Source organism: Ranitomeya variabilis, chromosome 4 (genome assembly GCF_051348905.1).
Source record: "Ranitomeya variabilis isolate aRanVar5 chromosome 4, aRanVar5.hap1, whole genome shotgun sequence".
Classification (NCBI taxonomy): Eukaryota; Metazoa; Chordata; class Amphibia; order Anura; family Dendrobatidae; genus Ranitomeya; species Ranitomeya variabilis.
The window spans coordinates 594134931-594151959 of NC_135235.1; the positions used below are offsets into that span (position 1 = coordinate 594134931).

At 44.2% G+C, this 17029-nt stretch overlaps 2 protein-coding genes across 26 annotated transcripts in view; both read left to right on the plus strand.

The window, feature by feature from the left end:
* Positions 1 to 17029, plus strand: part of BCAS1 (brain enriched myelin associated protein 1) — a 180780-nt gene that overhangs the window by 106730 nt on the left and 57021 nt on the right. For all 25 annotated transcript variants that reach the window (XM_077253177.1, XM_077253187.1, XM_077253188.1 and 22 more), the window contains exon 6: positions 3929 to 3991. In XM_077253177.1, coding sequence (XP_077109292.1) covers positions 3929 to 3991 — 63 coding nt within the window. The remainder of the gene's footprint in view (positions 1 to 3928; positions 3992 to 17029) is intronic.
* Positions 10389 to 15356, plus strand: LOC143765953 (uncharacterized). The gene is made up of 2 exons (XM_077253205.1): positions 10389 to 11693; positions 14249 to 15356. Exons 1-2 carry the CDS (start codon positions 10514 to 10516, stop codon positions 15208 to 15210), a joined length of 2142 nt encoding a protein of 713 aa, XP_077109320.1. The 5' UTR covers positions 10389 to 10513; the 3' UTR covers positions 15211 to 15356.

Consider the following 17029-nt stretch of genomic DNA (forward strand, 5'->3'; position numbering starts at 1 on the left):
AGCAGCGTAGACTATGATGTTGTCTAAATAAATGAGCGTAGCTTCAAAGTTCAAATCTCCTAAACATCTCTCCATAAGATGCTGAAAAGTTCCAGGAGCATTAGCTAAGCAGAAACGGCATTTGGTTGAATTCAGATAGGCCCATGGGTAGTATAAAGGCGGTCTTTGCCCGATCCTGATCCAACATCAGTACTTACCAATAGCCGCTGGTGAGGTCCAGCGTCGAGAAGAATTTGGCCTTTCCTAGTGCAGACAAGGATTCTTCAATCTGTGGTAATGGATATGAATCTCTCACGGTGCAGGCATTGAGTTTACGATAATCCACACAAAAATGCAAGGTTGTACAGCCTTAGGTGGTATTATTTCTTTTGGCATGCCCATTATCCAAACAATTTTACTTTTGGGAGAAACGGTGATATCGCGATCTTCTAAATTGACGCAGCACACAGGAACTGTTCCATCATGCACAATGGCTAACGTACGTGCCACCAAGAGTCCTGAGGGAAGTTGCTCTGAGAAAGATGGCTCAATTTGAATCTCTACTCCTTCTAGCGGAGTGCGAGCTCGGATGGGCAGAGTAAGTACCGTCTGCCTGGGAGGCAGTATGAGTCCAGCAGAGGCGGGTATGATCACCTTCCCTAATGCCCCCCGTCACTGAAAGACTTTAGCTTGCGCTACACGGATTGACTGTTGGAATACTCTCCTCTGGGGGGTATGTGGGCTCCACTGCTTTGAAGCGGGTTTGTTGATAAGTAGATTCTAAAATTCCTTCAGTATATTCATTCCCAGAGTGACTGTGTGTCTGTTACTCACTTCTCCTAGGGTTAGCACCAGACCTTTCCGCCCCAGATCCTTTCCACAAATGGAGATCTGCATCCACACCACCCCTGCGACCGGGATGGGCAGCTGGTTGGCAGCCGTCAACTTTATCACTGGGCCCCACTCGGGCCACCCTGCTTCAGAAAAATGTCGCCGGAAATAGGCCTCGGGCATCATAGTCACCTGTGAGCCTTATGTCCATAGGGTCATGGGGTGCATTCTCATCATCCACCTTATGCGCTCAGTCCAGATCCATAACATGGAATTGCTTCCCGTAAATTTTGGCAAATTGTTCAACATTGCCCCCAGAGAGATACTGGACCTAAGGCCAACCCCAACTGCTTGGTCGGCCGCATCCGTGCTGTTGGACTGCATCCTGCTGACTACGCCAAGTGTAAAGTTCTAGCAGGTACGTGGGATGCAGTGATGAGCAGGAGGCAGAACAAGAGTTAATGGGCTTTTTATGTAAAGGTAATATAACAGTTGATACTCTATGCAGGGAGAAAGATATTAGAGTAATATAGATGAACAAAGAGTATACAATTAAATAGGAACAATATAGATTCAAATAATGGGTTAACTTATCAACCTGTAGTTCCCGGACGGAGGAGGCTGGAAAATCCCATAGATGACGGGAAAAGTCTCTGTACTGATTCCGGAAAAAGGTGAAGCACTGTCTCTTTATGGCGGCAAAGTATCCTGGTCTTTCCACGCGTAGTCTTGAGGTCCTGGGGGAGGAACTGTTCAGGGAACTGCCTGTGGTATAGCGTAGGCGGAATGAAGTCCCAGAGAGGAGGCCGCAGCCACGTTACCAGCCTCAACCTGCACCGTTTGGGAAATACTGTGTCGTGCACTGGTGGCAGTCAGCGGTACAATCTGACTTGTACTACTAGAGTCGGAAGCAGTAGGGGTATTGGTCTCTGAAGGTACACAGTCTCTGGGCGCGGGGAATAAGGGAATAAAACACGGCCCTGCTTTTTGGTGCCGAACTGCAAAGAGGGAGTCAACCTTCTCCTGTCTCACACGCTGTCTTCCCGCCAATGCTCACGTTCCTGATGCACGCCGTCCCTTTTATCTGCCCTCTACAGTCAGGTGCAAAGGTCTCTTCCAGTCAGAAAATGCATCCCTGGCAACAATGGTGACAGCCCTGACAGTTCCGGTCCTGACACGGAAGAGATATCACTAGCACGAGCTATGTCCCTACATCTGCGCTCGCAGTATCGGGGCTGTGATGCGGTGGAATGACATGTGATGCCCGACGCGCAATCAGCGCTGCCATCTCTGTCTCCCCCTTCGTACAAACTCAATATGAATAAGAAGCCAGGGCTGCAGCTCATCCCTGGCTTCCTCTTCATGTTCAGCTTGTCTAAAGGCGGAGATAGTGATGCCACCGCTGATTGGGCGCCAGGTATCACATGTCATTCCACCGTATCACAGCCCTGGTACTGCGAGTGTGGACACCACTGGAACGGCACCGGCACGGGAGGTGAGTATAGGCTGTATTATTTTATCGGGGCCAAACATTTAGTTTAAGAAGGGGTTGTCCTAGTAGTGGACAACCCCTTAAACATTCCATTCACTAGAAGTAAGAGGCCAAGGCTGACCTCAGAAAAATAACTTCATAGCATTATCCCTCTTCCACCAAACTTTTCAGCTGGCACAATGCAGTCATGCAGGTAACATTGCTAAACCTAGACTCATCCATCAGATGCCAGACAGAGAAGTGTGATCTATCACTACACTGCTCCAGGGTCCAGTGGCATTACACCACTTGGCATTGTGCTTGGTGATGTAAGGCTGCAAGCAGCTGCTCAGCCATGAAAACCCATGTCATGAATCTCTTGTTGCAGATTTTTTGTGCTGATTTTGATGCTAGGAGAGGTTTGGACTCTGTAGTTATGGAGTCAGCAGGGTATTCGTGACTTTTCTGCCCCTCAGCACTTGGTGACCCTGCTCTGTAACGTTACGTAGTCTCCACTTAATTCCTGAGTTGTTGCGGTTCCTTCTGCTTCTCAATAAAATCACTCACACATGTGAAGAGGGAAAATTTCGTAGGGAACAAGTGTCACTAACTTATACACTATTTCCATGGTCTTACAGGGTCCTGCTGGTATCGGTGAGCTCTTTACCACCATCCACTCTGTCACATATCTTAGTAATGGCAGTTGGAATAATGAGGGGTTGGATGTTACATCCCATGGGCAATGGGACTGAATCTGTCACCAAGTTTTTGCTGTAAAGTCCAAGAGTACCATGATGTAGGGGCAGTAACCCTGATTCCAGCGATATAGCACTTACAGGGCTGTGTTTTGCTGTTGCAATAAAATCAATATTTTATCAGTAGATTATTATCACAACAGGACTAGTTGTCTCGCGCTTCCTAGTCCAACCGCGCCCTCACTAATATATCTGCCAACATACAGTGTACACAGAAAGCTGACGATCAATGGTGTGGGCGGGGCTATACACAGCTTAGTATTCTGAGCTCTGCTAGATCTGCAGCAGAGAAAACTGTGATTCTGTCAGAACTGCTGCACACAATAAACGAAGTGAAACATCGCCGGAATCAGGGTCTCTATCTCAACATTATGCAGCTGTCAGAATGGACCACCGCATTCTCTGCCAACACGATGATTGTATGAATATGTAGTTAGCGCTCTGGACTCCTGTCTATAATAATCCATATGAGGGAAGCCCAATACATATCAATCCGTTGCCTTCTTCCTAGCACATAATGCAATATTTTAACTTCTTACTTATTACGAAACAGTAAAGTTATTAATAAACAATATAAGTTATAGTTTTTACAATATACCAATAAAATTAATGTGATAGGGCTTGTTCTTTCACACTCATCTGTTTTAGAGCTACAAATCTCAGCGTGCCCTGACCAATAGTATTTTTTTAAAATTTCATTCACATATTACGTGTCCACTAGGGGCGCTATTCCATCTTCTTAATGCTGATGTCATTCATATTTAAAAGTGGAGTTGTCAATAATTTCCACTTTTATATTCTTTTTGAGTAAGGAGTCGGGGTGGTGGGATTGATTCACCTCTATCTAGCTAGGAGGCAATTCATTGCTTTACTAAAAATATTTCATTTTTAGGTCACACCCAATAAGTCTTTATCGAAATCTGAAGAGGAAGTGAAGACTGAGGGTGCAGACAAGGTATGGAACTTTTTCATCCCCCATGCTTCTCTGACTTATGTGCACCCATATGATGACAATTTTCTTGTATACTTTTGTGTAGAAGGTCGTGGATGAGCTATACAAGCTCCATTATTTTAAGTATCTTCTTGTATATAGTGATATGGAGAATGCTAGTATAACCTGGGTATATTCTGTATATAATTATATATGTACAGCTGGTATAAGTTATACATCTTCTGTATATAGTGATATGGAGCATACTGGTATAACCTGGGTATATTCTGTATATAATTATATATGTACAGCTGGTATAAGTTATACATCTTCTGTATATAGTGATATGGAGCATGCTGGTATAACCTGGGTATCTCCTGTATATAATTATATATGTACAGCTGGTATAAGTTATACATCTTCTGTATATAGTGATATGGAGCATGCTGGTATAACCTGGGTATCTCCTGTATATAATTATATATGTACAGCTGGTATAAGTTATACATCTTCTGTATATAGTGATATGGAGCATGCTGGTATAACCTGGGTATATCCTGTATATAATTATATATGCACAGCTGGTATAAGTTATACATCTTCTGTATATAGTGATATGGAGCATGCTGGTATAACCTGGGCATCTCCTGTATATAATTACATACAGTATGTAAAGCCGGTATAAGTTATACATCTTCTGTATATAGAGATATGGAGCATGCTGGTATAACCTGGGTATATTCTGTATATAATTATATATGTACAGCTGGTATAAGTTATACATCTTCTGTATATAGTGATATGGAGCATGCTGGTATAACCTGGGTATCTCCTGTATATAATTACCGTATATATGCACAGCCGGTATAAGTTATATATCTTCTGTATATAGTGATATGGAGCATGCTGGTATAACCTGGGTATATTCTGTATATAATTATATATGTACAGCTGGTATAAGTTATATATCTTCTGTATATAGTGATATGGAGCATGCTGGTATAACCTGGGTATCTCCTGTATATAATTATATATGCACAGCCGGTATAAGTTATACATCTTCTGTATATAGAGATATGGAGCATGCTGGTATAACCTGGGTATATTCTGTATATAATTATATATGTACAGCTGGTATAAGTTATATATCTTCTGTATATAGTGATATGGAGCATGCTGGTATAACCTGGGTATCTCCTGTATATAATTATATATGCACAGCTGGTATAAGTTATACATCTTCTGTATATAGTGATATGGAGCATGCTGGTATAACCTGGGTATATTCTGTATATAATTATATATGTACAGCTGGTATAGGTTATACATCTCCTGTATATAGTGATATGGAGCATGCTGGTATAACCTGGGTATCTCCTGTATATAATTATATACAGTATGTACAGCCGGTATAAGTTATACATCTTCTGTATATAGTGATATGGAGCATGCTGGTATAACCTGGGTATCTCCTGTATATAATTATATATGTACAGCTGGGATAAGTTATACATCTTCTGTATATAGTGATATGGAGCATGCTGGTATAACCTGGGTATATTCTGTATATAATTATATATGTACAGCTGGTATAGGTTATACATCTCCTGTATATAGTGATATGGAGCATGCTGGTATAACCTGGGTATCTCCTGTATATAATTATATACAGTATGTACAGCCGGTATAAGTTATACATCTTCTGTATATAGTGATATGGAGCATGCTGGTATAACCTGGGTATCTCCTGTATATAATTATATATGTACAGCTGGTATAAGTTATATATCTTCTGAATATAGTGATTTGGAGAATGCTGGTTTAACTTGAGTATCTTCTGTATACATTTATATTTGTGCAGCTGGTATAACCTAGGCATTTTCTTATGTATAGTAATGTGGTCCATGCTGGTATTAGGTTATATCATTTGATGTATGTGTCAGGGAATCTCCCATTACAGATATACTTTTTTTTACTGTATGAGAAAGTGCTGTACTTTGTACTTTCCTATTCAGTTGTCCAACACAACAATGTATATTGTATCATGCACTTTTTTCTAAACAATGTGACCAACAGGTGACTTCTTCTCCTGCACAGCGATGCTCCACATACAGATAGTAATGTGCTCAGAGCATACCCCAGGCATCCTACTGTCTGGAAATAGACGACTGCTGATTTATAATGATATAATAAACATTATAGTGCTGTAATTGACAGCTGGACACTGGGGAGCTGGAGGCAAAGAGCACAACGCTAAGCTTTCATACAGCCTCCTGGCATTTGCATATCCTGCTGGAGAGACCTTGTTTGTTTTCCCATTAGCCTGAGCAAGCATGCCGAGCCCAGTGTTTGGACATGAAGCGTTAAAGACATCTCCATCTGTCAGGATCCTCCTACAAAAATGCTTCCAACCAAGAAGTAAAACTGATGTTCCTTATTAGCAGTAATCGCACTTGTACGGGATGAAGAGTCGTGTCTCCATTGCACACAACCTGCTATAACGACAGGGCCGTGGTGCGACCGATCTGAAGCTTTTCATGCAAATTTGTAGTGAATCTCTTTGCTGATGTCATCATGTCCGCCTGTGCATTAAAGCTGACCAGGGATATTAAAGGAAATCTGTTGTCACGTTTTTAAACATGGAAGTAGTAGTATGGCCGTATAAGTGCTTGTCACCTAATAAAAATGATACCTTTTTTTATAGATATTGGATGAGCCAATCATGAGAAATCTAGCCTAGAAGCCATATGCATTGCAGGCTGGAAGTGCATTGGGGGAGTGTCTGTGCGCTGAGAAGAATCAATTTAAGTGCATGGACACGCCCCCAGTGCACTGCCAGACTGATTTGCATATGACTTTTAGGCTAGATTTCTCATGATTTGCACATTCGATCTTTAGAACAAAGGAACAAAGGAAACATTTTTATTAGTGGGCGAGCACCTATATGGCTACATTCCATATAAATGTTCTGATAGTTTCCCCTTAAGATTTTAATTTAATTAACTCAATATGGGACATTGACAAATTGTGAAAAGATTTTGTGCTGATTTACACAATATGTTTTATTAAAATAATTCTGCCATAGAGCACATAAATAACATCAAAATGCGACATTTCAATTTAAATAATATACTGCTATGCAGGTGTCAAAATAATGCAGTCATACAGTGTAATTATGGTAGTGCCATACAGTGCATAAATATTACCGCTATACACTTTTCAAATTATACTGCCATAAATTATATTACACTGCCCATATAATACCATAAAAAAATACAATGACCGAACTATACCATGCAATACCGCTATTCATTCTCCTGTCCTGTTAATAGTGCGGAAAATATTCCGACTATACATTTCTTCTTTATTATATTGCCATTTATTATACTTTAATGCTGAAATAATGCAATACAGTGTATGTATATATATATACATATATATATATATATATATATATATATATATATATATATATATATATATATATATATATATGCAGTTTCTAAATCATACTGATTAAGTTACCATATAATGGTACCATAAACGTGGGTACATAATACTACCATACTGTAGTGGTAAATAATACGACTATGCCATCCTAATAATAGTGCAAAAACCAAAAATTTGAGCGAAAAACCACAAAATATATATATCATAAAACAATAAATTTTATTTTGGACATAAGGTATGACATATAGAGATAAATATCACATGATAATTAATTAGAACAGAGCAAAAGACGAGGTTAAGGGTGCATCACAAGTAATGGCACCCCAAGGACAAAGGCATGGAAATAAAGTTTATCTCTAACAACCCAAGTAAGGATAATACTTAAATATACAAACTAAAGTGCCAGTGCATAAAAGTTTTTTTATCCATAGCCCAAATGGTCACATAAGTCTCAAAGGCAGAATCTCATTATAGAGATCATTATATCAGTTCAGTTAATGGCCATGTGGCTAATATAGTCTAAACAATAAAAGAGACATGAGACCACCCGTAGATCTTACCCATATCCGTGTCCATGGGGATACCCACACGCCCCTACGCGCGTTTCACAACAGCTTCCTCAAGGGGCAAAGTGATACCTAATAATAAGTTTCCTAATAATAGTGCAGTATAGTGCAGAAATATTACCACATTTTTTACATTAGACTGCCATATAGTATACTACAGTACCTAAATAGTACTATTATTCAATATCGGTATTATACCAATATAGCGTCCAAAAATCATATCATACAACACCCAAATAAAATCAACTGATATACGCAACTACTATAAAACAAAATAAGTCGGAGAACACTTACGGTATGTGTGGGAGCGATTTATCATTTTTGGGGGGATGGAAGAAATTATAAGAAGGAAACCATCTAAATGGACTCCGAGCGACGGCTTTTTTTTTTTTTTTTTTTTAATCAAATTCTTTTCATTGAACATTTCTCAAATTTTTAGAACAAAAACAAAATATATAGTTCAGTAGAAATCACAAAAACAGAAAGAAGGTAATTCCCTCCCCTCTCCCCAAACTGGGACACTGGAGCCTGGAACTATTTGTATGGGGATAAACTGTGGTACATAATGACATTTCTACATGTTCAGGAAAGTCTGAGAATAAATCCATAAGGTGCAATGTGCAAACAATATTATTATCATCCAGCCAATGTCCATTTATACTATTCATAACGAGCCTAGAAAGGGAACGTTAGCTTAATGTGCATATACAAATATGTCTCCCAACAGCAGGATGATCGATCGTAGACCAGGGATGTTCATCTATGGACCCCAATTGTTTTCATATTTTTAAATCAAATTTCTTTTTTTGTACACATCCTTTTCTACACATATAAGCCCATTTACTCAATTACTCATCCTGCCCATGCTATGCCCACTTTGGCACAGCTGGCCAAAAATGGTGTAAAACGGCAAATTCTAAACATTTTGCAACATTTCAACACTTTGATGAATCAGTCTCCAAAGATTTTGCAATCTTTCCTTTGGAGATTTAGGCCCCGAATCATGAAAACTGGCATTTTGTATTACAGCGTTAATGAAGATCTGCTGGAATAAAATATTTAAAATTCATTAAGAGGTGAGGGCAAGAAATGTACTCTAGTCAAGGCCTGGAGTAACTTGTCATAATTTGTACTATTTTGATGGTGTAAATTATGATGAATTTCTTGGCTGTTCTTAGCCATACTCACTCCCGAATAAATTCTCAATTTTCAAAAAACTACGCAACAATGAGTTGAGCAAAAGGATTCTGGTGAAAACTGTGTTGATGAATGCTGGCTTTAGTCTGAAAGTCATGAAACATTCTGTGTCAAATTCAAAATAGTAAACAAGCATGTTCACAAATGCAAGGAAATCTAAGAATTTTCCTTTTAAAGCTGTAAAGATTAAAGGGGGCTGTCTGACCTTGGGGTACAAGTCTGCAGTCACTCTATATGACTGTAAAGTGTGCTTTGAGGCACCTCCAGTGCCAGGATTGGGTGGTCACGTGACCGCAAGTGCAATTTGTATACCTCTGGTCACATTCCAACTACACGTGTGTCTGGCATTCTCACTACCCTGGCACTGAGCGAGGTAGCACACGTCTAGTTGGCACATGACCACCTGTACGCAACTCACTTACTTGCGATCATGCACCCACCTGTTTTTGACACTGGAGAATCCTGACAGCACACACGTGAGGATTCACATACATTCAATCACATAGAATGACTGCAGATTTGTAGCCTAATGCCAGTAAACCCCTTTATTACTCAGCTATTTTGGTGGGGCGTACCAGCCATTTAATGTGTACTAGGGTACAACAGAGTTCAGAAGCCTAGGAGGTCCCAAGCCATTCGTGACTTACTAAACTCTCCTTATGCAGAACACCTGCGCGGTTGGCTAAGCCAATCATGTTTGTGTATGGGTGTTGGTGAAATAGCTGATGACCAAACAAGGGCTTGGCCGACAGCTATCTAAGATGTATGGCCACTTTTAGTTCCAAGCAGGTGTTTGTAATTAGAGACAATCAGTCCTGGCTAAGCTACCCCATTATTTCCCTACCAAACAAAAGGGGGAATTCAACTGTTGGGGAAGAGTCAGGAAGCCCCCGTTACACTTTAGATTGGTCGATTGATCCCGCCAATGTTGCAGTGATTGGCTGACTTTACCCCAGTGTATTTGGGGCTTTATGATTTTTGACCACCCAACATATACCTGTCCTTTTTAGGTATATTAGAACTTGATCGTACATTGCTGTGGGGAAGTTCTAGTAAACATTGTGAGGAAAGACACTATTTGGTGGATTATACTGCATGTGGGTGGGGTGAAGTTTTGTTTTTTCGCCTCTATTCATAACGAGCACACATGCTGAGTGGCCTTCAGACCACAATTTATACCAGTGACTTGCCACATAAGTAAGGCCGTACTGGGCCGCAGGCCTTCAAAGGGAGGACGCCATGACAGGGTTAAGTGATAATACATGAGAAAGCATTGGGTTGAGGGAATTTTGGGTGGGGAAGGGTTAATAAATTTGAATCAGGGGAATGATGTATGGCTAGGGGGAGGGGGAATGGGGAGAAGAGGCGGAGTAAGGGCGGGCAGTATAAGGGGCAACGGCCATCTCAGTGGGGCAACCATTTTAGGTCCCCCACCGTACTAGAAACAAGCTCAGAGCTGATTTTAGTTATGGAGATTGAGGCGATTTTGCAGCAATTGAGAGCGGCTGCGGGAACCAGAGGTGCGGGATGGCTGCAGGCATCCATTCAGGGCCTGCTGCCTGATGAGGGAGCCGACCAACCCCAAGGTTTAAGTGCAGGGCGACGGACTCGGAGGTCTAGGCCTCCGGAGCGCCTCAGCCCTGAGGCTACCCCCAGGGCCCGGCGCCGTATAAGGAGCCCCTCTAGGGACCCTCCGGCCGCGGTCACGAAGCGTCGGCAGCCGGCGCGTAAACCTGCGGCTGGGAGGAATCCGCAACACCGGCGGGGCCTGCAACAGGGGGAGGTGTCGGCCTCCCCTGCAGCGATGGCGTCTGGAGGAAGCGTGGATCCAGGAGCAGGAGCGGCCGCTGCCCAACCAGGAACGGGCTCGGCTCGGCGGGGCAGAGAGGTACTGAAGAGCACACGAGGGCCTGCTAGTCAGGTGCCTTCAGCGCAGGGGGGAAGCCGGCAACGCGAGCACTCACCAGCAGCAGAAGGAGCCAGGGATCCGGGGTCAGGAACGGCTGGGGCCCCTTCGGTTCGGCCCCAGGCTCGGCATTCATCCAGCAGCAGTGAGGAGTCGGCGGGGCGAGCATCAGCACGCAGGGCGGCTGGTGAGTGGCAGTGGGGAGTCTCCTCCTGCTCATCGGCTGCTGCTGCTGCTACAGAGAGCAGAGCTGGACGTCCCTGTGCTGCAGCTGGGAGGGGGAGGGGGAGGGGGGGCGAAGCTGACCGCAGGCATGGAGGAGATCGCTGTGTAGTAGGAGGGAGGGAATCTCTGGCCACTGGGGAGGGGGAGAGGAGGGGGGAGCATGGATTAGGCCATTCATTTAGAAGAAGAGGATCATCAGATGGATTTGAACCAGGACATGTGGGACGTATGGACACTGGGGACGCAGTGGTCGAGTCAGGCTGGCTGCACACTGCATCAACTTCCATGGGACAGCACGAGGATGGAGGAAGCACGCGCCCAGAGAGATCGCGTCAGGACGCCGGATTGGCGGCTGCTGGGAACACAGCACCCAGGCAGCCAGGTGAGCGAGACTGCACTTCTTTTTACTTACCTGCACTAGCCTCAAATGTGAATGCAAGGGGGGAGGAATTATCTTGTTGGGGGGGCTAGTGGCGGCTCTGGTGTTTTATTACAAAGTCTTAAAGATTTAGTGCGGTTATGGGAGGCGGGGAGTGCACAGGGTACGTTATCTCCCTCGGCGGCTTGGTTAGGTAATAGAAGGGGTATAGGGGATGGAGAAAGAAGTCTGGAGTCACGTCCTGTGGTACAGAGCGAGGTAACGGGGGTTACTGCGGCGGCTGGGGACGAGGCGGCTTCGGGCAACGCAATAACGGGTCAGGTATCCACGGCGGTTGATAACGGGGGCAAAGATAAAGATGAAGCAGTGCGTTTAGGGGATGCTGCAAAATGTGAAGTGTATGTCTGTTTTGAGGGGCCTCTGGGAACACATTTAAAGCAGGAAGTAAGGGATAGGATTTGGAAGGGGGAATACGTGGAGATATTCTCACTTCTCACACTCGAACGTTTTAATTTAGACAGGGTCAGACGGGATGAGTATAAAAAGGAAGACGAGGAGAGGAGACGTTTTCGTTTGATACCCCGCACATTCAATAATTGGTTACAGGCTTTCGCTATATTGGCTAGTGTGATTGGGGAAAAAGCGCCAGAAAATTGTTCGCCCCTATTCTGCTATATGGATACCATAGGGGAGGCATATAGAGTATACGGGGGACAAGGATGGTTGAGATATGATGAACAATTCCGCCAGAGGAAAGCAGTTCGTCCAAACATTAGATGGGAACATAAAGACATAGCTCTATGGATGAGAGTGACGGCCCCTGGAAAAGGGGGTTCGGGTTCACAATCGTTTCTTGGGGGCACCGGGGGTTCAGGGCAGTCAGGGCACTCGGTGGCAGTACAGAAAGGACTGTGCTTCTCATACAATGACGGCGCATGCAGGTTCGGCGCCAAGTGCAAATTCAAACACGAGTGTTCCGCCTGCGGAGGTAATCATGGGGTGTCGAAGTGCTTCAAGGGAGGAAAACAGAAGGGATCTGAGGGTTTTGAAAAAAGGGGTGACACCGGTTCGGCTGGAAGAGATGGAGCACTTCCTAAATAAATACCCTGACAAAGAGGCTGCAAAATTGTTGCGTGATGGTTTTCGGGAGGGATTCAAGATCCCTTTTGTTGACATGGAGGTGAGGTTATCAACCAGGAATTTGAAATCAGCCAGGGAATTCCCAGAAGTGGTCACTGAAAAATTGCAAAAAGAAGTGGCTTTAGGTAGAATGGCTGGGCCGTTTGACACAGCCCCCATGGTTAACCTGAGAGTGTCGCCATTGGGGGTTGTACCAAAAAAGGAGCCTAACAAGTTCAGGTTGATTCATCACCTCTCATTTCCGAAGGGCTCTTCGGTAAATGATGGAATTGACCCCCAATTGTGTTCTGTGTTATATACTTCTTTTGATTCGGCAATGTCATGGGTTAGAAAATGTGGACAAGGGGCCATGTTGGCAAAGACGGACATTGAGGCAGCGTTTAGACTGCTACCAGTTCATCCGGACAGTATGCATTTGCTTGGTTGTTTTTGGGACGGGGGATTTTTTTGTGGATCGTTGTTTACCGATGGGGTGTTCATTGTCATGCGCCTATTTCGAAGCATTTAGTACGTTTTTAGAATGGGTAGTTAAGGACGTGACAGGACTCGGTTCTTGTGTTCATTATCTGGATGATTTCTTGTTTGTTGGGTCGGCCTTTTCTTCGGATTGTTCGGTTTTACTTCACTCGATGGAAGGGGTGGCTAAAAAATTTGGCGTTCCGTTGGCAGCGGAAAAAACGGTTGGGCCTGTTACATCTTTGAGTTTTCTGGGTATTGAAATCGACACGGTGGCAATGGAGTGTAGATTGCCTGAGGACAAACTGGTGAACATGAGATTGGAGGTGAAGCGTGTGGGTAGCTTGAAGAAGGTAACACTTCGTGAGGTCCAGTCGTTGCTTGGTAAACTGAACTTCGCATGTCGGATCATGCCAATGGGAAGAGCCTTTTGTCGTAGACTTTCATTGGCCACGGTTGGGATTAGGGCGCCAAATCATTTCATACGGCTTAGAAGGGATCTGAAGGATTATTTGAAAGTTTGGGAATTTTTTCTGGATTCATACAATGGAAAGTCACTCTGGATTGCGCCGGTGGTGTCGGCGGAGTTTCTCGGCATTTTGGTCGGTTCAGCGGACGAATCGGGTTTTTCTTTGTTTTTTCGGAACAAATGGTTAGTGGCCGAGTGGCCAAAAACGTGGAAAGAGAACGGTTTAGTGGCTGATATTACACTACGCGAAGTTTTTCCTATCGTGGTAGCTTTGACACTATGGGGAGGCAATGTTCGAGACAAGAAAATATGTTTTTGTTGCGGCTCAGTTGGGGCCATGGAGGCTATTAATTCGTTGTCATCATCAAAACACTCTCTTCTGCGAGTTTTACAACAATTGGTTTGGGCTGGTTTGAATTTTAATTTGTGGGTCACGGCGGAGCTTGGGGTTTTGAAATATAACAAAATTCTTGAAGCTCTTTCTTCTTCGCAGTGGGATCGTGTTCGGGAGTTGGCACCTCAAGTGGAACCCACGGGGAAGGTTTGTTCAGAGGAGCTTTGGAATCTTCCGCTGGGGCAGTGAGAGACTTGTTGGCCAGATCGCTGTCGGCTGGAACTTGGTCGCACTATACGAGGGCCTGGGATTCTTGGGTCCAGTGGAAAAATCAGATGGGTGCGGATTTAGAGGACGAAAGCAAATTGATTTTATTTATCGGTCATATCTGGGAGTCAGGTTGGTCAGTGTCAAAAATCAATAATTCGTTATCAGGCTTGGCTTTTGGCTTTAAACTTAGAGGGTTGCAGGATTTGACAAAATCGTTTCTGGTCCGGCAGGTGGTAAAAGGCTGTCGTAAAGGCTGGAAGGTGTCAGACGGTAGGCGGCCGGTGTCATATGAAGTTTTATTAAATCTGGAAAATCAGTTAGAGGCTGTGTGTTCGGATATGGGGGAAGTAATTTTGTTTAGATTAGCATTTTCTCTAGCATTTTTTGGTGCGTTTCGGTTAGGTGAATTGGTTAGTCCTTCCAAGTGTAAGAAAGGTGGTATACTGAGGCAGGATGTGGACATGTTTGGGGACAGGCTAGTGATAATTTTGCGTTCTTCCAAAACGGATACTGCAGGTAAAGGTTGTCGAGTGGTTCTTTTTGAGGTAAACGGCTCTCCAGTTTGCCCGGTAAAATGTTTGAGGGAGTTCCTGTCTGGTCCAGGTTCGGGGGATTGCCCATTGTTAGTGCATAAGGATGGGTCATTTCTCTCCCGTTTTCAATTTTTGACTGTATTTAGACGTTGTTTGGAAAAAGGGGGCATTTCAGCGAAGAATTTTAGTGGGCATTCATTCCGGATTGGGGCGGCAACGGAGGCTGCCAGGAGGGGTCTAGGAGATGAAATGGTTCAGAGGATCGGTCGGTGGGAATCAGTAAGATTTCGTTCTTACATTCGCCCGTCTTTGTTGTAACGGATTGATCTAATTGACCGCAGTTTTCCTTTTCAGTTATACGGTGTTGATGTTTCCTTTTCTATTTTCAGAGCCGAGGCAATTGCTTATTTGGATCATGGGTCATTCATTTGTATTCTGGGCGGCATTGAGGGCCGACGTTCGGCCGGACGGGAGACAACTGGGAGTGCCCCGATCGCGTGGAACCCTGAGGTGGATCGGAAACAGGGGTATGATGTGGAAGCAATTGCTGTCGGAATTCCACAGATTTGTTCGATTGGATCGGGTGCCAGACTTGTTGGTGGTTCATTTGGGGGGCAATGACTTGGGCAAACGTCCCTGTAGGGAACTAATTAAGGATATCAAGTTTGACATGTTACGGCTTTGGTCTATGTTTCCACGTTTGTTGGTTGTTTGGTCGGACATTGTGCCCAGGAAGGTTTGGCGCGAGGCAAGATCTGTTCATGGTGTGAACAAGGCGAGGATTAAGTTAAACAGAGCGATTTCACGTTTTATGGTGAGAAATGGGGCACTTGTGGTTCGGCATAAGGATCTGGAATCTGGGCAAGGGGAATACTGGAGGAAAGATGGGGTCCATTTAAATGCGATAGGTCTAGATTTGTGGTGTCTGGCGATTCAAGAGGGCATTGAGAAAGGTATTTTGGTATGGCGTGACATAAATGTTTGAGGGGTCAGAACATTTATGCTGGTGGCGTGGGGGGGGAGGTCCTCGAGGTTGGTGGTGATGGAAATGGTGGATCGGAGGGGGGGGGGGATCTCTAAGGTCCTGGACTCCCCCGTGGGTGAACAAATTTGGAATGGAACAAAAAGATCACATGGAGGTGATAATTAGGATATATGGGTAATTTTGGAGGAAATTGGCCGGGTGAGTCTATGGGCGTCTCTGAGCTGGAGCGTAGCGGCTAGAGGCAAGACGTGACCTGGAGGCCAAGTTTTACGGTTATGGAAGACAAGTTTTTATGGTCTGGAGGCCAAGTTTATTACATTTTGGGGCTTCGAGGACCACCCTCCCCGTGGTTAATGTTTAATAAATAAACTGTTTGTTATTATGTGTTAATAAACGGCTGCTGTGGCCAACTTATCCAAATACCATTGTGGTCAGTTTTTATTTCAGATAAAGCGGTCGGGCCGTTTGGTTGAAGGGTAAAAATGAGGAGTAAAAAAGGTGGGTAGAGAAACTCATGGGGATTCACGTATACCAACTGTCAAGTAAGGCCGTACTGGGCCGCAGGCCTTCAAAGGGAGGACGCCATGACAGGGTTAAGTGATAATACATGAGAAAGCATTGGGTTGAGGGAATTTTGGGTGGGGAAGGGTTAATAAATTTGAATCAGGGGAATGATGTATGGCTAGGGGGAGGGGGAATGGGGAGAAGAGGCGGAGTAAGGGCGGGCAGTATAAGGGGCAACGGCCATCTCAGTGGGGCAACCATTTTAGGTCCCCCACCGTACTAGAAACAAGCTCCCACCCACCCTCCCCTTTTTTGTTGGTTGCTTTGGAAACGTTCATAGGTGATGTCAAGGTCGTTAAGAAAAAGGGGTTATTATCGTTGTATTGCTCGAATTATTGCGTTATGTTTTCTGTTGTTTTGTCGCGGCAGCAAGGCGTGGGGGGGGAGGTCCTCGAGGTTGGTGGTGATGGAAATGGTGGATCGGAGGGGGGGGGATCTCTAAGGTCCTGGACTCCCCCGTGGGTGAACAAATTTGGAATGGAACAAAAAGATCACATGGAGGTGATAATTAGGATATATGGGTAATTTTGGAGGAAATTGGCCGGGTGAGTCTATGGGCGTCTCTGAGCTGGAGCGTAGCGGCTAGAG